The sequence below is a fragment of the Colias philodice genome, chromosome 25 (genome assembly GCF_061535455.1).
Source record: "Colias philodice isolate Cphi_HAF_F1 chromosome 25, ilColPhil1 Martin Lab GWU primary, whole genome shotgun sequence".
NCBI lineage: Eukaryota > Metazoa > Arthropoda > Insecta > Lepidoptera > Pieridae > Colias > Colias philodice.
The window spans coordinates 3086036-3108654 of NC_143110.1; the positions used below are offsets into that span (position 1 = coordinate 3086036).

Sequence of the window (22619 nt, forward strand, 5' to 3'; positions counted from 1 at the left end):
CAACAGTTGGAAAATATTTAAATGTTAATAAAAAAGTGCTGCAGGGTCATCCACAGGCGCCGCTGGAAGGTTCTAGAACCCTCGAGAGGGCAATTTGCCACTAGCGTTGCTCTCGTGATACAGTATTCCAGTTTCGCACTCGTTACGACTTATGGCAGCCTGGTACTTTTGGCAGAATATTTTTTAATGGTGGATTTTATTTGTATGTCAAATAATTTTTATTGAGTTACATAATAAAATCAATCAATACAAAAAATAGTAAGGTGATTAAATAATAATAATGTGTCTTATTATTATTTATTTTTACAGTTCAATCAAAACCTATAAACTATCATACTAGAATCTACTCTAGAATTGAAATATCCTCCAATATTTCATTTTCTTCCTACATATTTGATAGGAGGCAGAATTATTTCTGAAACTTTGCTTGAAAGGATGGATATTCGTTATTCAACCATGCAGATGAATCTAATAAAATTTGTCGCATCAAATATATATTCACAAAGATAATATATCTTTTTCTGCACCATTTATTTTATCGTAAATACAAATATCGGGCATAAATGTGGTTTTATGCTCGTATATGAAAAATAAAAGTTAAATTACAAAACGTTTTCTCGCGTAAAACCGTACAAGAGATAACGCAGAGTTTTTGTTGCTACGTAACTGTAAATGCGACGAAGGAAATGTAAAATAAATAGCCGTGAGCCTCAGCTCTACAGTCTAGTGTAACATTGTTCATACTTCTGTATGTGCTGTTATTTTCTTTTTATATATTGCTCATCTGGTGCCTTTTGTCTAGCGTGTGATGCTTTTATCGCCTACGTGCTTCTGTTATGATAATGGTACTGTTTTGTAATTGCTCTTGGTTTTGATGTAATGTTAGTTTTAGTGTGCAGCGTAAATTGCGACGTTACAGTCGTCTATTATAAGTTTTGTGATTGGTTTAATTTAAAACTCAATAATGTCTCTAATATAGGTAGTAGCAAATAATATGGGTGAAGATCATAATCATAAAATTGGAATAAATTTTATTTTTTAACGTTAATCTTATATATAAAAATGAATCGCAAAATGTGTTGGTAAGCGCATAACTCGGGAACGGCTGAACCGATTTCGATAATTCTTTTTTTATTATATTCCTTGAAGTACGAGGATGGTTTTTATGTAGAGAAAACGTAAATATGTAACACGGGCGAAGCCGGGGCGGACCGCTAGTAATTAATATAAACCACTAAAAAATCATCATACCTCTAATAATAACTATTCACTTCGATGCTGTCTATCATGATATCTTATTAATTCATTTGAGTCCATCTTCATGTAAATTTTGGCCAATACCAGTTTAACTATTTAGACAAGTAACGACCTAACCATTTCATACGTCACCAATTATAATATAAGGGTAGGATACGATAGATCAAAACTATCTATTTACGTATACTTAAACCTAGATGATACTATAAACGTTATAAAGTAAATTACTGTTTATTCTTTATTGGTATAAGGTCGATAGTCGCATATAACACCAACAAAGATCTTCTATACATATACATTATAAAGTAAATTAGTGTTTATTCGTATTTAGTATAAGGTCGGTATTCGCATATAACAACAAAGCTCGTCAAGTTGAAGCAGCCGCCGTCACTTAGCGCTCACCTTTGACGCAGCCTCCAATGTTTGTTTACCATTATGCCGTTCAAGGCGCGGGTCAAACACAAGCGGCGCGGGCGCGGGCGTGCCATAAGCGCACCTCTTGAATCTGTTTTGCACCACGTCCTTCTTATACATTTTGTATGAAAGAATTTTGGAAAGGCGACGAGGCGGCACGCCACGGTTGCGCCGCGGGCGTACCGCAGGCGTACCGCAGGCGCGCTTCCCCCATCGCATCCAAATAGAGGTCAATTCACGGTCATACACAATCAAAAACAAATCGGGTGGTATAGACCGGGAGATACTGACACAAAATTTCGAGTCATTTGTAACAGGATGGCGGTTCTACGGGGGTCTTAGTACGCAATGACAAAAACGAAAATGATGGTGTGAACGCTGGTACCGGTGGCTTAGTCGCGTGGGCGTTAGTCGAACTCGTCGGAAAAATAGCGAAAGTCAAACGATTTGTAACACAAAAATTTTAGAATTTACCGATAGCCCATAAAAAAGAAGTAGGCGGTAGTGTCATGCCATACTTTTCCGGTGTGACTTACAGCCCGCCATACCGACGCGAATGTGTTGATTTAAATAAAACAATTATTCAACCATTTGTACCAGGCTAACTTTTGCACAGGTAACCATCGTCGTGCAGCCATTTACGAAAATCGCCATGCCATACTTTTCGGACGATTCCAAATGGTCGCCATACCGCCGAAAATCTGCAAAAAAATTTATTTTGCCAAATTTTTTGTACCAGTATTGCATTTGGATTTTTGGAGAGTATTTGATAAAATGTGACCATTGTTATATTTGCCATACTTCTAGTAGGGGGAAAAAGTGCTGTCATACTTAAAAAAATAATTTATTATTAATTTATATAAGTGAAAATTTCCAACACCTAGATCTTTGAAATTTTGTATTTATATTCGTTGATCCTCAAACTTACAGGAAAAATAAGTGCCATACTGTTACAAATCGTTTGACTTTCGCTATTTTCCGACGAGTTCGACTAACTCCCACGCGACTAAGCCACCGGTACCAGCGTTCACACCATCATTTTCCTTTTTGTCATTGCGTACTAAGACCCCTGTAGAACCACCATCCTGTTACAAATGACTCGAAATTTTGTGTCAGTATCTCCCGGTCTATAGTAGGAGACGGTAGCCTGTCAGTCAAAAATGTGTTCTCTCTGTGTGGAATTATATAGAGCTGCTATTACATACCCTTCTTCGTTTTGTTTTTAAAGGTGAATTGAATTAATCGATGAAATTATTTACACAGGTGATGGCAGTAGGGAAAGTGAAAATGAAGAAGCATAATGAAAGTTCCCATGTATTTACAATGTCAGAAATAAAGATAATCCTGATTTTGATTGTGTTTTTTATTTATTTGTAATTGTAATAATATTGTGGAATGATCAGTACTGTAAATACTTTTGAACTGAGATTTTAATGATAAGATTTATATGGTTTAAATGTAAACCTGTGTTTGAAAACCATATTTTATCTATACTAATATTATAAAGAGAAAAGGTTTGTATGTATGTATGTATGTATGTATGTATGTATGTATGGTTTTCACGCATAAACTAGGTACTGGACCGATTTTGATGAAATTTGGCACAGATAATCTTTAGACCCTGAGAAAGAACATAGGCTACCTTTTATTGCGAAATATGTACCACGGGCGAAGCCGGGGCGGACCGCTAGTACAATATAAATTTTGTGTTATTTTAACCTTCTTTTCTTCCATCATTACACCAGTACTACTTTAAAATTACTTTAAAAGTACTATAAAATTTTCCAAGTAAATTCCAACATTTCCAACAAAGATATATTTGCAATCGTGGGGTTATCCTCGCTATTTACTTACAAGGAATTATCAAAACAAAATCGTTACTTTCAAATTAATGTTAAACTCTTTTAGCACAAAAAACATAATTTTACTAAATTATGCATGAAGAAAATGCATTTAACCACTCTATATAAATATCATTTTCGGACGCCAACAGCGCGCCCGATGCGCGCCGGCAGGCGCGCCGGCAGCGCGCCCGAGGCGCGCCGGCAGCGCACCGGCAGCGCACCGGCAGCGCGCCCGAGGCGCGCCGGCAGGCGCGCCCGCGGTGCGCCCGATGCGCGCCGCGCCGCTTGTATATGTCCCGCGCCCAAGGGAATGCAGATAAGGGCTGGCACACGCTTTTGTTGAAATCTTTTATGTGTAAAATTACGAAAGATAGTGGAAAAGTTTAGGACGTGTGTCGTGGTCTGTCTAGATGGTTTGTTGTATATATTCATGTAATCAGACTGCAGTTGCAATTGCAATCTTTGATTATATCAATTGCAATTGATTGCAGTAAACATTTTTTTCTGTTTCCACCCGTGTTATGACTATTTTTTTATACTGTATAAGATTTAATAGCTGTGAGAGATAGATTTTGTGTTTGGATAAGGAATATAGTGTACCTGTGGCTGCAATTTCAGCCATGCAATCTTGTTTAGTATCTTAGTATTATAGGTATAGTTGCTCGCCATGAAGTGTTTATTCTTAACATGATTAAACTAGCACCTATTTGTTGTAACTTTTGAAAAAAAAAATAATCGTAGAATATACATGTGGCAGCCCTGGCGCATCCGTTTTCTAAAGAGGTTTCCCCCTTTATTTTCGTCAAGTAGACGCTTACTCAAATTTAGGGCTGTAATGAAGGACTTCAGCCCAAACGACCCTCTATCTCGAATTTTATGTAAAGTACCTCGACGTTTACATATTTACGGTTAAACGAATTTGTATAATCGGTTCGAGTTACATTGAAATTTACACGATGAACAAAACTTACATAAACATTTATAGCATTTAAAATAACATTGAAAATATCACCCCCACATTAAGATTTCTACATGCAAAATATATTTAAGAGTATGATTTGAATAATTGAATTATAAATTAAAACCTGAACTACTTATTTCATATTTAAATCTATTTGACGGTTACCTATCTTAATCTCGAATTTTAATATTCCGAATATCATAATCCAGAAAACGTTTGGACATTTTTTCATAACCCCGAATTTTAAAATTTCGAAGTTTTGTTTGCCATATAATCGCAACTCCGAATTTCATTTGCCCATTTCTTTATTTGTACGACGTTTTACAATCCAGACGAATGAGTTCCAGACATACGAAATCTAAATGCACAAAATCCAGATGACCGTAATCCATATGCACGAAAGCCAGATTTTTAAAACACAAATTTTTGAAATACAGTTAATTGATATCTAGACAAACAATGTCCAGATTTTTGAAATACAGTTAATTTATATCCAGACAAACAATGTCCAGATTTTTGAAATTCAAATAAACTATATCCAGAAAAACGTAATCCTTCCAGGGGGACGCAGCACGAACCTAACCTAACCTTCTGAATAGATTTTAACACTATAACCTTTCTGTAATGGGCAAATAAAACAATATCGAGTCGGTTCTGGCACTCGCCGGCCGCTGACGCGGCACGCTCGCTTCGCTCGCTCGGCTCGTGCGTAGGGGCTCACAGTTCAAACCTAACCTAACCTACTGAGTCGAATTTGACACTTAAACCTTTCTGTAATGGGCAAGTAAAACAATAGCGAGTCGGTTCTGGCACTCGCCGGCCGCTGCCGCGGCACGCTCGCTTCGCTCGCTCGGCTCGTGCGTAGGGGCTCACAGTTCAAACCTAACCTAACCTACTGAGTCGAATTTGACACTTAAACCTTTCTGTAATGGGCAAGTAAAACAATAGCGAGTCGGTTCTGGCACTCGCCGGCCGCTGCCGCGGCACGCTCGCTTCGCTCGCTCGGCTCGTGCGTAGGGGCTCACAGTTCAAACCTAACCTAACCTACTGAGTCGAATTTGACACTTAAACCTTTCTGTAATGGGCAAGTAAAACAATAGCGAGTCGGTTCTGGCACTCGCCGGCCGCTGCCGCGGCACGCTCGCTTCGCTCGCTCGGCTCGTGCGTAGGGGCTCACAGTTCAAACCTAACCTAACCTACTGAGTCGAATTTGACACTTAAACCTTTCTGTAATGGGCAAGTAAAACAATAGCGAGTCGGTTCTGGCACTCGCCGGCCGCTGCCGCGGCACGCTCGCTTCGCTCGCTTGGCTCGTGCATGGGGGTTCACAGTTCAAACCTAACCTAACCTACTGAGTCGAATTTGATACTTAAACCTTTCTGTAATAGGCAAGTAAAACAATAGCGAGTCAGTTCTAGCGTGGGGGTCGTAATTCAAACCTAACCTACTGAGTCGACTTTGACACTAAAACCGGTCTGTAATGGACAAGTAAAACAATAAATTTACTTACTGACAATGCTTATTTTCAGTCGATAGTAAAGGTATAATCACGATTGTATGGAAATCAAATAAAAAGATTATGAAAATCTGGCAATAGTTTATCTGTTATACGATTATATGGGAACCAAATAAAAAGATTATGAAAATTTGGCACTAGTTTATTTGGAAAATGGTACGATGGGAAACAAAAAAAAGTATTCTGAGAATCTGGTATAATAAGATCTGTATTATGAGAATACGGGAAACAAAAAAATACTTTTTAAAAATCTGGTTTTGGTGCATCTGGAAATTGATTCATCTGGGAAATTAAAAAAGGAATTTTAAAAATTTGTCATTCATTACATCTGTCTTTTAAAAGTTCTAACAACCGTTTTCGGGGTTTTAAGATTCGGGTAATAGAAATTCGAGTTTTTAATAGGTTACCCTATTTGACATGAATTTATTGAAGTGAAAGTACCTATTATTATGATAAAAAAGTTATTTTAATTATAAATATCATTGAAACCCACCTTAAAAATAACCAATTAATACCATCGCTTCCAAAACAAGAGCTATTCCGGTCAATGACCTTTCAAAACATACCATTACGTGGCCAACTTTCAGGTTTAGTACTTATCATACAGGGTGCCTTAGTCGAGTTATCACGTGCACCCAACTTGGCAAGCCTTCACACGGCAGCCACTTGGCAATGCATCCTGTACAATCTTCCTGATTGTATTCTTGGAGATTTTTATTTGAAAATTCAATAATTCGTAACACCCTGTATGTAGGTGCTACGTGCGGCGTAGCTCGTAGCACCGTTCGGTTTGTGGTTATTCATAGATTGGGTGAAAATTGTTGGAACGATTATGATGAAATTGTTTGTAGAGCTTGATAGATATAAAGTGCAGTTTATGTATGTTTTATGATCTAGTGTCATGGTGTTAATAAATAAGAGTGTAATAAATTATTATTAACAAAGACAAACTTCGCAGTTATTAGTAAGGTTTAGCCAATATTCACTTTTAATATAACATTTACTTATTGAGTAAACGATTTGACTGTTCAATGTTCAATTAATGGAAATTCACATAATTACTTTTACAAAATATGTTCACTACTCCTATTTTCCGTATCGACTTTATAAGCTTTGAAATGTATATAATAACTAGTGGTGAAAGTAATTCGTGACTTGCATCTATCTTAATCAATCCCATTTCAAAACGGTTAATTATAATTATATACTATCAAATCTGTTCAGTCCAAAGTTAATCAACGCAAGCGAATTTCGCCCCTATTTACATTACACACGTATGTAATTAACTCGTATTTTTGTTTGCAGGTAAGGCAGTCGGTGTTGTTAACTGCATGGCATGCTAAGTAGACGTGTGACATTCTCGCTGCCTTTCCGTCGGTAAGACAAACATTTGTTAGTGGTGGCGGGCGCAGCGGCTAACAACCTTTTCAAATATTTTTAATTTTAATTTTATTATGTAGTTGATTAATATTTTGGTGGTATTGTTAAGCGAACAGAAATTAAATGAAAATATAGAAGGTTAAAGTAATTATTATGTATACTTAATTGAAATCGATCAATTTTAGGATCTTTCATCAAAATTGCAATCATGCACGGAAGATCTCTTTATATTCATGTTAAAGTATGCCTTATTAAGTGCAAAGTCAAATTGTGTAAAATGAAGTTTATTAGGTATATTCATATATGTGTACTGTGTAGATTTTGAAGGGCCTTACTTTCAAATGCGCGCCTTTGTTTTATTATTTTTTAATTTGGTTCGCTTACACAGTATTTTCATATTACTTAAACTGCATAACTAAGGTTACCTGCCCATATTTATTTAAGTTATTCATTGTTAATAATAACTAAGCTACATATTTAATTCATCATTAACTTTCGGAAAAATTGTCATAAAATGCGCACTGTCATATAGCACAATAACATTAGCTTAAGGCTTAATTTATACACACATAATGTAACACATCAAGTACGTATATAAAGTAAATTTAAATTTTACTCCACATTTTTGACAAACTATATTAAAGTAAGTTTCAATTCTAATAGTTCAATTTGCATCTATATCTCATCGATTCAATATTAATTTTAATTATTATTAAAAATAATTACTGAAAGGTTGACCACACCATGCAAAGTGCATAATTAAGGTCGGCGCACACGCACCGCTCATTTGCACCTGTACATGTTAACGCACACATGCGCACGCGCAAGCTTACAAGCAACATTTGTCATTTGTAAATATCCATTTGTATTGCGGTAGAAATAATTGAGTATTGTTCTGATGAAGGGAATGCAATCGAGAAATTCTTTATGTACTTTATTCTTCTTCTCTCCTTATGTTTAACTTTACGATTAATTATGTAATAATTAATATATAGGTAGTAATTGCATGTTCCATAAACAGGGTGAAAAATAGTAGGTATATAAATCCATATATAGATATCCATGTGTTGTGTAATTTTCATAAAATTCACGAACAATTTTCTTATATATCTCAGACCGAAAGTATTCCGAAGTTCGACTCGATTATTTAAGATATTTTAAGATAGGAATTTAGATGTTTAGATATAGCTAAAAGGAGTGACATAGGTTTTTTACTTTTTTACCGTGGCGAAACATCTCGTTCCCGTGGGAATTTCCTTTGACCACGCGGACGAAACCACGTGCAAAAATCCATTTCACTACATAGTATAAAACAAAGCCGCTGTCTATGTGTCTGTATGCTTAGATCTTAAAAATTACGAGATAGATTGATTCAATAGGAAGGTTTTAGCATATAATTTATTAGCTTTTAGACAAAGCGGGCGAAGCCACGTGCAAAAATCCAGTATACATATTGACATATGTAGTATTTGTATACATCTTCACACAAGCCCCGAGTGCAGTGAAAACTGGCAGGCTTCCAGCTCATTGAACTGATAAGACAATAACACCTTTGAAGGTGTAAGTTGTAGCCAATTATTAGTATTCCATCGCCAAGTATTGATTTTAATACAAATGGCAGTTTGAATATTTATTTTAAATGAAGGGCATATTTTTGTATGACAGGAATGCGAATGTCTGTTTGTGTTTTCTAAAATTTATCTAAATTGCTTGATCGGTTTCAGGCGTGAAAAGAAATATACCTTATATGTCATAATAATAATATATTTATTTGTAATCGTTTGTCAAGTTTTAAGATATATTTATCAGCTATCACGGATTTCGTATACGCGTGCGCATACGGCCACATCTCACTCACATTGAAACTTATATTAATTATACAATCTCTGACTTTAGTTCAATGCATTAGCGGTTATTTATTGATTGTAAAGATGTATTTTGTAACAGGTCTAAAGAAGGAAGTATTAAATAAATATTGAGTTGAAGATTTGTTTAAATATCTATTTATCTTTTCGGAAATTAATTTATAATTAGAAACAAGACAGACTAAAAGTATTAAATTTGTGGAGAGTATTATACTGAACAGTGTTAAGTTATTACTTTTAAACAAAAAAAGTTTAAATATTGTTATGTCTACCTTTGATTATCACTATAGGTATTTTAATTATAATTGTTTTCAATTTTATTCTGACTGGCTTCTCTCTAAAAACAGCAGCAGTGTTTTGACGGTCCTTTGTTACGCTTTGTTTTACGCTACTATTAAAATTATTAATTTTAAACATTATTTTGGAAAAAAGGTTGACAACAACTTAACGTGCGTAATTAATTATTTTATTCGTCTTAACAAATCAATATCTATATAAGTATTATTATTTATAATACTAAAGGTTGTTCTCATACGTGTGAATTACTAAAAGGACTTTATATTTCCTGATAAAAACGTGAAAATGTAGAAATTATACCACCCAGTTATATAATTAAATACTGCAAGGTGCGGTTTTCATGACATGATTCTGTTATTTGTAGGAAGTGAATTTTATATCAAAACTAACTGCGTCCCGCGGTTTCACCCTCGTAAGGTTTTCCTAATGTTCCTAATCCTTTGGAAATATCAGAATCGAAGTAGCCTACTCCTTATAACATCAGCTATATGTCAGTGAAAGTCCCGTCAAAATCGGTACAGCTGTTCCAGAGGTGAGCGAGAACACACAGACAGACAAAAATTGTAAAAAAAATACAATTTTGGTATATATGTACCTTGTATACATCCATATATTAGTAAAAAGCTATTATTTCAATATTACAAATAGACACTCCAATTTTATTATTGGTATAGATTATGATTACGTTATTAACACGTAGTTTAAATTGTAAATTATAATACATTTTATTTTTAATGACCATTTCCTGATCTATATGTTTGTGGTTATTTCCGTTTGAGAGGTCGTAAATCATGAACGAGAGTGTGTAGTAAAATTGTTATATTAGAGGGCTATAAAAATATTGTTGTAATTATCTTGCGTTTGTTGGTAAAGATGTAGCTTTCTAGTGAAATAAGAATTTTAAAATCGGGAAGAATTATTTTTAAATCGGCCGTGTTATTTCGTTACAAATGTCATGTGTGTTCATTCGCGGATATTGCATTGCCATACACACATTGACCACAGATTATCTAAGGTTCCGTAGGGTAAAACGGAACCCTATTACTAAGGCTGGGTTCCACCATATTACTTTAGCAATAATAAACATATTCAAGTAACTGTTAGGGAAAATATGAGTTACCATTTGACAATTTTATAGATGGCATGTTTTTTACACTAACCATAACCGTATTACCCTGGGACAGATACGTTCGCGGATATTGCATTGTCATAAACACACATTGACCACAGATTATGTTAGGTTCCGTATTGTAAAACGGAACCCTATAACTGGGGCTGGGTTGCACCATATTACTTTAGCAATAACATGTTCAAATAACTGTTAAGGTAAATATGAGTTACCATTTGACAATTTTATAGATGGCATATTTTTTACACTAACCATAACCGCTTGCATTTCGTCGGTTAAAGCTATAAGCAAATAGTTAATCGATTGAACGCACTATCACTACGTCACCCTGGCACAGATACGTTCGCGGATATTGCATTGCCATAGACACACATCGACCGCAGATTATGTTAGGTTCCGTAGAGTAAAACGGGACCCTGTTTCTGAGACTTCTCTGTCTCTCTGTCTGTCACCAGGCTGTATTTCATAAACCGTCATACTTAGAAAGGTGACATTTTCAGATATGATGCATATCTGTTGGCGCTATGTATCTAAATAAATACTTAATAAGAAATCGAGGTTAAGCAATCGTTGACACGGGCATGAATTTGATGGGTGACCAATTATTTTTTTATATTGATTCTTTAGCTTTTTTGTACGGAACTCTTGGTGTCGCGAGTTCGACTCGCACTTGGCCGATTTTTTATATACATAATACTTAGTAGAATTAAGGTCTATGCACTTTTGTGGGGTAAGGGGTGGCTTTTATATGTTTCACTGAAAAATACATGATGAATGTTTTTATAATAAAATGTATATATATATGTGTAACTGAAAGTACGCATTTGCGTTGCGCGTTATTAATTATGAAAATGTCCTTGTTTTAAATAAAAATAATTTATGTTACTATCCCTTCGTTTGGATTAATGGACACTTACTTTGATTATAATATTCTCCGGAAGTGTTAGCACAAATAATGCAATACATAATCTAATTGTAAACGTCAAACGTCCCTAATTAATATATAATCTGTGGAGTATCTCGGTAATCTGCGTTAGAATGGCTTCATTGTCTCACAAAATGGTACAATGGCATTCGGTATAATGCCCACCTGATTCAGTGAATAATGGTGCTTTTCCATCAGAGATGTGCGAGGGAAATGTGTCGTGCAAGAATGCGTTGAAATGTCTTCTATTGCTCAAAATTATAGATCTAATAAACATACCTCGCACACATCTCTCGAATGTTTTGTTTGCTGTCCGAGGCGAGGTAAATGAAGCGATACTTTTGGTTCTTTAAAAAGACGCTACGCAAACGTCTTTGATGGAAACTTAGCCTAACTAGTTAATATCACTCAATTACTCTCGATTAGAGTGCGGTGAAATTGAATTGGAAATGCAGAACCAAGATGGCGGACGTTTTGGCGCGGGAATTTGCTAACGGTATTCCGTTTGTCTTTTTACTTGTTCATGAATGAAAATAGTTTTTCGCGATTTCTGACTTTTCTAGTACTCATACCTCAGTTGGTCTTTTAGAGTGTTTTGATCCCCATGAGAAACTGGATCGACTGGCATCAAAAAAATTTTTTTTGAAAACTGCCGATTTCCTTGCTGACCGTACATTTTTTCAAAAATCTGTGAATGCAGATTAAAATTTCTCAAGAATTTAAGGATAGTCTCCTAAGAACGTTTTCATGTAGCTACAACGGTTAAGGTACCTGCCCTTCATGCCCCATCTTAACCTTCCACCCTGTATTTCAGTTTGGTCTGTTTTAAATGAGTATCCAGGGTCATTAAGAGGGATGTGTGTACATATTTTTACCGTTAAGATACTTACAGGGGCTATAGATGTTCGCAAGAGAAACGATGACGTGAATCTGTTTGTGCGAATTTTAGGGATGTCTACAACATAAGGATGTAAATCTGCTCGGTGTCTGGTTTTACGATGGTGAAAAGGTGATGCCGGTACCTAGTTATGTAACTCCTCGGCACATTCACCAAAGAATATTCTATAAAATACCGACAAACTGGCAACCTTACTACGATGTTCGAGGCAGGTCAATTTAGAATTGACCAATACGTCATTGTTAATAAGCCTTTTCGCTCGTTCGGCTATATAAATATATTGCAAAAATTGTAAGGAATGCAGCACATTTCATTACATTTCAATGAATCTATTTCTCTTTACGTAAATATAAAACAAATTGTAAGTATTTAATCAGTTATAGTTTGTGTGTATTTTAAGGTGCATTTAAATGAAATTTCATTCGCAGATAGTCAATAAATATTCAAGTTAAGCCGCAGCAAACATCTAGTTACTACATAATATTATAATCTATCGAATTGCAAAATAGAGTCTATGCAGAGTTACAAAACGCGAAACATTTAATGCGTGTTATCCAAATCGTAAATATCGTTTTTATTTCATAATAATGTTGTGTTTTAAACCGTCGTAAACAAAGCCTGTCAATTATCATACGTTACTATAGTGATGTCGGGAACAACTATCGATAGTTGCGAATATTTAATTTGTTGTGTCGTAATCGGTTCATATGTAAAGTACTCATTTATATATGCACTTAATTTCTATCCTTTGATTATATGTCGTTTAAATTATTGATAATTATAAGGTTTACGTAAATATTCGGTGTAACTTCTAGTGCTTTTTTCATAGTATTGGAAATTGATGCAACGAAATACTTAATAAGTCACAGATTATATTGCTTATTGGGAAAATTTTAATTTTATCATCTCTTCTATCCCTGAAATTTTGGTTTAAGTGTGTGATCTTAATCGCTGAGCTATTGCTCTAGTGGGCCTCCACAGATCCTACAGCCTACGCGTTTACTTAATAAACGTTTGCACAAACCCAAACGATTAGCTTATCGATAGATTATGCGATCGATTTATAATTCATCGATAACCAAATCGCATCACTAGTGTTGCGTAATGACGGCATATCTTATCCGCACAGCATCCGTTCGCCCACACATCGCCACAAAATATAAATGCCTGCCAAGCCCTTTGGTTTATTTTTTATTTTAAGTATTGTCTTCGCTTATTTTATTTGCCTTTTCGATAAAGCTCGTATCGATGTTTTGACACGTTGGAAGAATGGGCTTATCGATTGGTTTAATGATGTTGAGATTTGGGGCTTAATTATGTGTTTGGGAAATATGGTGTTCATTGTAAATGTAAAAAAATGTTATAACGATTCAAAGTGCTTTTATAAGAAGTCTAATTGAATAAATAAATGTTTGAATTTGAGTACATTTTACAAGATTAATTGTTCTAGTACTTTGTGGGAACCTTACCTCGAATTGGTTAATGTAGTTATGCAGTATGCTGTACTGTCTCGCTTATTATGGATCTGTCTTCATATAGCTATACATTTTTTTTATTATTTTTAACTAGATTTTTAACAAATTCAGTACTTTTTTATTCGATATACTCCTACAGGAATTCTAAAATGTTGTAACCTTCCAATCAAACCTATTTACATGCCCTAAGGTGGGTAGATACTTAAAGTTATCTGCCATGTGGGTAGGGTAGGTAATAGGTAGATAGTATCTTATGTTTGAATTCCAACTAGAATCTTTCAATGTGCTAAATATTATTAAAACTATTCACACTCCTTTGAAAACCAGAAAAACGTATGATACTTATACTACTTTATTAGCAAGACTATTCTCCTTAAAAGGACGATACCATAAGCTTTAAACTACAAGAAAGAAGAGCACCATTAGTTCATAACTGCCAACTAATTGCCCAACTTTGTCCCACTATAGTTGCGCGCTATCGCTCAATGTTGCCATAAGCGACATTTAACGAGCCCTCTATCGTAATGGACGACGCTATAATCTCATAGTTTTGGCGAAAGAGGGAGTGTGATACTGCCAATATAATGATGGATGTTTTTTAGTTCTTTTTGGTAGAAAATATGCTATTAAAACATGGGAAATATTAAACAAAAACATTCAGAAAAGGACTGTAATTTTTTATAACGTATGAAGTTGACACAGCGGTAATAAAAGTGTCGATGTGCTTTGACGTGACCGTCAATATTTGAAGAGCCAGAATGTTTAAGAGCCTATGTAATATGTACCTACCTAACATCTTTGTAAATCTACATTCTGCAAATAAAGAAATTTGAATTTGAATTTTAAATTTGAATTTGAATTTGAGGATTGTCCCTTCAGAAAATCTTTTGGAAAAATAGCACTTACTTATATGCTGAAAAAGAGAAGAAGCACAATTTTCTTGACGTGATATTTCACTCTATGTTCATTTCCTGGCAATAGAAATGTCTACCTATGTTAGTAGTAGAAGCCCGGTTCACAAAATTACTACATGATTTGTTTCTCTTGTCTGCTATAACAAGAACAAATAATGTAAGAAATTATAAGTTAAACAGTGGTAAATAGACAAACAAAGGCTTTATCAGCAAATGTGATACTGACTTATCTAAATCGAGTTAAATCATACAAGACTCTTGCAGTAATTCCATAGAAATCTCGCAAAATGAAATCCAACGATACAATATACTTCTTCATTTTAACAGCTATGTTTACAGGACCGCTATAATAATATACTGTGACTCTCTGTAACAGGCGACGTCGCTCAGAGCGGAATTTAACGAGCGCCTTTATGAAAATGGACTGAAGCTATCATGGCAGTGTTTTACCTTATATTGTAATGATAGTTGCGTCTTTATTTTTGTATCAGTATTTGCACGGAGTTTCGCTCTTCTGTATGCACTACGATTGATATGATTTATCATGTGATAAAAGTTTCCACGTGAAACAAGTAAATTTTGTTCTATTCAAGGTATTTATACAAAATTTTCATCTAGGTTGTGTAGCTGTTTTGGCTTGATTGAGTGACAAACATACAATAAAAAACGTTATTATCTAAAGACTAGACTATACACTCATATATAAAATATAAAACAATTTTTAATTTCAGATATGTCGTAAAGAATTCAATTAAAAAAGAATTCAAATAAGAATTCATTTTGTGAAACGTATTTTGGGTTTATTATAAAAACTAGCTGTGCCCGCGACTTCGTCCGCGTGGAATAGTGACTGCAGCATAGTAGTTACTAATTAACACACAATTATTGAGTAAACACGTCTTGAAACACGTACTACCATAAACAACTAAATTATAAGTACTTACAGATTATTTTACAGTTAAGAAATAAAATAAATAATAACACAAAATAACTGTTAGTAAAATTTATTACTAAACTGAGCTAAAAAAACTTAGGTACAAAAGAGTTCAAAATTTCCAGGGTATGGCTATCCTCCCGCTCCCATATCCTTCTACTTTCACAGACTTTCAACTTTTCCCTTTCACCCCTAGTAAATGGCAGAACCGATTTTGATGTAAACCATGTCTAATTGTACCTATATGTACACGTCATATCCTTTCGTTTGGTGCTCCATTTGGATTATTTATCCCCACTATATCACCCTTAAGGTGCCCTATAATATGTAATAAACAGATGAACCGATTTTGATAAAACATGACTTATTGTAATTCAGACGTCAATTGATATGCCGCTTGAGTATATTATTTGACCACATTCGATTATTCATTCCCACTTTTACCGCTATAATCCAATAAATGGATGAACCGATTTTGATTAAATACCTAGATGCCTCATTATACTTCTCACGTCATGTCATGCCCTTTCATTTGATATGCCACTGTCAAATATACCCAATTTGACAAAATTCATTTTTTTATTCCCACTTTTATACCTATATTCAATAAATGGATGAACCAATTTTGATAAAATATGTCTTATTGTACTTTACACGTCATGTCTTTCATTAAATACGTCACTTGAGTATATTTGATAAAATTCATTTATTTATTCCTACTTTTACCCCTATATAAAATAAATGGATGAACCGATTTTGATAAAATTTGACTAATTGTTTCTGACAGGTCGTCTATTTTCATTTGATACCTATATCACTTGGGTTATGGGTATAACTGACAACATTCATTTTTTCCATTCCCACTTTTACCCCTATATATAATAAATGGATGAACCGATTTTGATACACTATACCTAAGAACAACTAATGTAACAAAAAAAACCGCATCTAATTCGTTTTACCCGTTAGCGAGCTACGGTTGCACAGACGGACACGCAAACACACATAGCGGACGTAACACCCCTCTTTTTGCGTTGGGGGTTAAAAATATAATACCTACGACATAATTTAAAAAGACATTTTATGTAGAAAATTTACCTAGAAGTAACCATAATGCTATTTGTGCAGGTTTTAGACTTATGAGCAAAAATCGTAATAAAGGTCCTTTGATCCCCCTACTACCCCCTCAGCTAAACCCCCCCCCACCCCACGGTACTTTCGATATGATCATCTGGACATGTCAAGGAATAACTTTAGCGTATAATTTACGTAATAAAGTTATTCATGTAAGTTATTCATGTATAGAATACCTTAGCAAATGTTCGCCGTGATTACTTAAATGGTCATAACTTTTTTATTTATGAACCGATTGACATGAAATAAACACTAAATGTTAAGTGAAGCTTACCACAATATATTAGTGAAAACCGCATCTAAATCGGATAAGCCGTTTCTGAGATTAGCGTGCACGAACATACAGACAAACAGACAAACAGACAAAAATTTTTTTAACTACAGTTTTGGGTTCAGGATCGATTTAATAATAACACCTGCTAAGTTTTTTTTTAATATTTTCATTGTACAGACATCACTTTTCTACGATTTTATTATATGTATTGATTATATTGGAAAATGTTGATCTTGGATACCGATTATGAATGTGGTTTTTGAGTTTCTTGAACTGATTCTTTAAAGCTTTAAATATACTAAAAATTAAAGTGCTCTTTATTATTTATTACCCGATTTCGGAGAATGCGCGCGATTTTATCAATCGACGGTAATAAGAAACAATGATATCGTTAAAATAATTGCTGTAAGGGTTTACGCCAACGATAATATCGCTAAATTGACATTTTTTTAACGAAAATAATTTATTTGTTGTATGCTACAGTTTTAATTTAAAAGCAGTATGTTATGAAATGTGTATCCTTAATATACTTTTTACAAAATTCCTTTCACACCTTTTTGCGACTTTCGGATGACAAAATATAATATAAATGTAGTTAAATAGCTATGTATTTAAAAAATGTACTCCTTTGTTGTTTAATTGGTTGTTAGATTAAATAATAAGTCCCAAAAAATATGTAAATATAATTTTAAAAGACTTATCAAAATGACTGGTCGGGGTCATCGACCGGCAGCTTAATAAAGCAACGTAAATGCAGACTACAACAGATGTTAACAATACTGTTAGTTTTTTAATAAAATCGCCTCCTGGCGCCGCGCCAACCCTATCGATGTACTTATTGTAGTGTAAGAGCTGCTGCATTGTTAATATTGCAGTTGTATACTCGTAAGTCAAATCCATACTTAATATTATAAATGCGAAAGTAACTCTGTCTGTCTGTCTGTTACTCAATCACGCCTTAACTACTGAACCAATTTGCATGAAATTTGGTATAGATATATTTTGATACCCGAGAAAGGACATAGGATAGGTTTTATCCCGGAAATCCTACGGGAACGGGTTTTTCTTTGAAAACGCGGGCGAAGCCGCGGGCGGTAAGCTAGTAAGTAATATATGATGATAATATGACGAGTTTAATTAAATAAAATTATTTTCATGAACTAAACATTCTATTATGACGTGATAAATGTAACTTTATATAAGCATTGTGAAACTTTTTAACATAGCAAAGTAACCAGCTACTATAAATAATATGATGAATTATGATTATTATAATATTAGTCGATTGCAGCAAAGATTTTCAATTCACATGTTTTCTTTCTCGTAACGCTATAAGACTCATTTTTGTAAACACTTGCAGTAGATAAAACCTTTAAATTAATCCAGTTTATGTGAAAATAGTAAAATTATAATTGTTCATATTGCTGCCGTGTATACATAGTTGTTGATTTGCATACATTTTTTTATAAGCAAATAGCACCGCAAGTACTAAATTGTTCATAACATAAACATGGCACACAGAAACATCACTAGCTCCTACACAATACAGTGCTGAGAATAATTGGTTCGATCAAAGCGTCTTGCCGTAGCCCGTGTCGGGTCAACGGAACAATGAACAATTTGGAGTGTTTCGTGTAAATGCGGAAAAAGTCGCAAGCGGGTGGATTGAACCCGTATCTCTAATATTAGCTAACATTCATATGTTGTCTAATGACATGAAGAACTTATGAACTTAACAAAGGCAAAATACAAAAAAAAAATCTATTGAAAAATATTTTTCATAGAAAAAAACCACATGATATTTAGGTACATTCTTATAAGTTAGGAGTGGAAAATGTGTGAATTCCTGATTGATTCTGAAAATATATTAAATTGTACCTTTTCGAACGTGTCACTAAGTAAATCAATAATCACACTAAAACCTATTTTACAGTTGGATTACTATAAAATATATTCACGTTGTATAGTGATTACTCAGCATTAAAAGGTCAAAAAACTAATTAAAATACCACACTATTTGCTTTCGTATTGCTTAAGGACACGTAACGTTATTAATATGAAAATATTAACGGCACATTTATGAGCTACCTGTAAGACTGTATAAAATTTTATGAGGTTCATAAACTGTATGACCAGTAGCTTATACAGTAGTGTGATAATCAAGCGATTTGTACTATTGTTGTAAATACTAAGTTTGTGAATTGTGAGAATTGACGGATGGTTTGCTTTTGATTTTTTTTTTATAAACTTGGGTGTCAAACCTGAGTCTTTTTATAAGTTTACTTTTTATAAGTGATAGATTGCTTACCAACAATGAAAAATGCCTTTTCAGGAATTTATTTGTTTTCCTCAGCACTTAAAATCAAGTCACAACGTAACACAACGTAAGTCACAACGTTTAGCAACAAAAACAGTTTTAATCTCAATGTTTTCCTTGAAATTGGGCAAAGAATCAACATCATCGCGGGGGTCCATTTCCAAGCTCTTATGAGAATCTTAAATTGGTTCATTACTAAGTGACGTAATGCACTATTTATATGATTACAAGCAGAGCTGGCAAACGCAGTTTTATTCCAGGACAGAATCAGTTACGTACAAATATAATGTACGACCTATTCTCAGGCGTAGATGAAAAAAATAACTAAAAATGGCCAAGCCGTTTTGACGGAGTTTGATTACATACACTGAGACATAAGAATTTTCATGCGTATAGATAATGTTCGCACAATAGCTGTTTATTGTTATTTTTAATTAATTATTTAACGTCTATAAGAGTCATATATGGCGAGCGGTATGCGAACTCTTCCTCAAACGAAGAATAAGTAATTGTTATTGGAACACGGCTAGTTGTTTATATTATATGTTTATAGTTGTTTATGTGTTTGTTATATTTAACTAGATGTTGTCTAGGATCTTATGATAAAGATAGTGATATGTTAAGACTTTAGATACATTTGATTTAATTTGCTTTGTTTTATACAAATAATTATTAATTGCCTTTTAGGCAGTTGCTTAAAACAACCTGTTTTCTTCTGATAAATTCCTCTTAGAAATATCTAGTAGGCAAAGTAGAAATACAGTTTTTTAAACTTATGTAGAGCAGGTATTTATGAGTTTATTTTAAATTGTTTTAATCGAAACTTAAAAGATTAGATAGGACATATTTCTTGCTCCGGGAGCATTTATATTTGCGGACAAAGTCGCATGGTTAAGCTAGTATCTTCCGTATCATGACTCGTCTGGTATTTTCCCGTGGTTTGCTCGAACCTCTCTATGTTAATGTTAACTACTTTCGTTATCAGGCTTCTGTCGGACCGTGACATTTACAAGGAGGTTATAAATTTTATATTGCCCGATTTTATTGCTTTTAACATAATCTGCGTATAGTTAATTTTCGATAGGTGTGTTTTAATTTAACGAAGATTTATTAATAAAAAGGTTAAAGATTCTTGGACGTAAAGTTTTTTTTTTAGAAATATGTTTAGAAATTTTGAAATAAAGAATATAATATTATAACGAAATTTCTGCTTCATTAGTTGCTAAATATGATTATACATATTTCAATACTCTGCGATGCGGAAAATTATTAATCATCTCATTACAATGACTTGTGATGGCATTGATTGTAAATTGTAATTACGAAATATCGCGTTTAAATAATGAACAAAACGCCTTTTAAACCCACCATTACGTACTATACGATATTGGAACGATCAAGTGCACTTCGTAAGCGTAAAAATCAATATTTTATCACATATTTATTATGATTGTTCCATAAAAATATAATAAGCGACTTGCGAAGCGTGAGTCACAAACAAATTATTCGATTCTTGTTTACGCATCGAGTGATAATCGATAATTCGATACATCGATGTCCGATGCGATGGTTTATTTATAAGCCAATCAAGTGTTCCTTTGCGATGCAAATGCTCGCCGGTCTAGTGGTTAATGTATTCGCTTTTTAATCATCGTGTACAAGTTTGGAATGTTTATGGCTATTTTCCATTGGAGAATGTTTTCCGGAGTCTTATGATTGTGGAGTGATAAATGATAATACCGCACCTATGAATAGGAACAAGAAAAACCAAAGCAAGACTACTCTCTTGCTTTTTTTGAAGTGAAACTTCTTTATCGGGGGTGGACAAAAATTTTGTGTAACATTTTTGCGTTACGCCGCGCGCGTGACATTTTTGCGTTACGCCGTACTCGTGACATTTTTGCGTTACGCCGTACTCGTGAGTCGTGACTATAATACATGTTATATTAAAGTGATCAGCAAAATCAAAGGGTTTGTTTTAATTCTAATTCCAGTGAATTTCTAAAAAAAGTAAATAAGTAATTACATCTATTTTTCTAATACTTAGGTGTAATAATGGTATTTATTTTTCTAAGTTATAATTTATGATTAACCTCACTTTTGTTTGTATTTTTCAATACACTAACACGGGGGTGGAATTATGGTATCAATTTTTTCTAATACTTGAATGTTGATTGTGGTATTTAATTTTCTAAAATTGTATTTAAAGTTAACCTCAGTTTTTGATTGAATTTTTTAAAACACCAACACGTGGGCGAGATCATGTTATTTATTTTTCAAGTTATTTAAGCTTAACCTCTGTCATAATATGTATATACTATCAACTATGTGCGTCATTAATTTCTGACTGTTTCGAGATTTCGACATTAGGAATTTATATTTATTACCTCTATTGTTCGAACAAAAATAAGTTACCGCCTTTAAGAACTTGCCGACAATGTAAGTACAGTATTGTTTCTTAGAAAACATTTTAGGAGTATACGATAATAAATCTATGACTCACGTTAACACGTGTTTGCTTGATTGGTGTTCAATTATGATTTTGTGAATTCAATATTTATAAGAATAAACCTCAAACTCTTTATGTCCAATCAAAATCCGCCTAAGTCGAAATCCTTTACAAGTTGAAATCTCTATATAACTCGAATTTTTTGGCGTCTCCCTTGGTCTTTTGAACTACCGCACGAGCTGAGCGAGCGAAGCGAGCGAGTCGCGGCAGTGGCCGGCGTAAATATTCAAATAGGTAGCGAGGAGCGAAGCGACGAGCATCTTAGGTTAACTTTTGAACTACCGCACGAGCCGAGCGAGCGAAGCGAGCGAGTTGCAGCAGCGGCCGGTGTAAATATTTAAATAGGTAGCGAGGAGCGAAGCGACGAGCATCTTAGGTTAACTTTTGATTTTTGAACTACCGCACGAGCCGAGCGAGCGAAGCGAGCGAGTTGCAGCAGCGGCTGGTGTAAATATTTAAATAGGTAGCGAGGAGCGAAGCGACGAGCGTGTTAGACTAACGTATTTCTGTAATATTGTATACAAGCTGTGCCGTGCGGTTTCACCCGCGTGGCTATGCTCCTGTTGGTCTTAGCGT

At 34.3% G+C, this 22619-nt stretch overlaps 1 protein-coding gene across 4 annotated transcripts in view; it reads left to right on the forward strand.

Moving 5' to 3' along the window:
- The window catches only part of Fak (protein tyrosine kinase 2 Fak), a 153842-nt gene that overhangs the window by 70860 nt on the left and 60363 nt on the right, over window positions 1–22619 (forward strand). Inside the window, exon 3 of one of the 4 annotated variants that reach the window (XM_089710765.1) lies at window positions 7298–7369. The exons of the other annotated variants lie outside the window; for them this stretch is intronic. Within the exon in view, the coding sequence (XP_089566891.1) occupies window positions 7329–7369 (41 nt within the window). The 5' untranslated portion in view covers window positions 7298–7328. The remainder of the gene's footprint in view (window positions 1–7297; window positions 7370–22619) is intronic. 4 annotated transcript variants of the gene reach the window in all.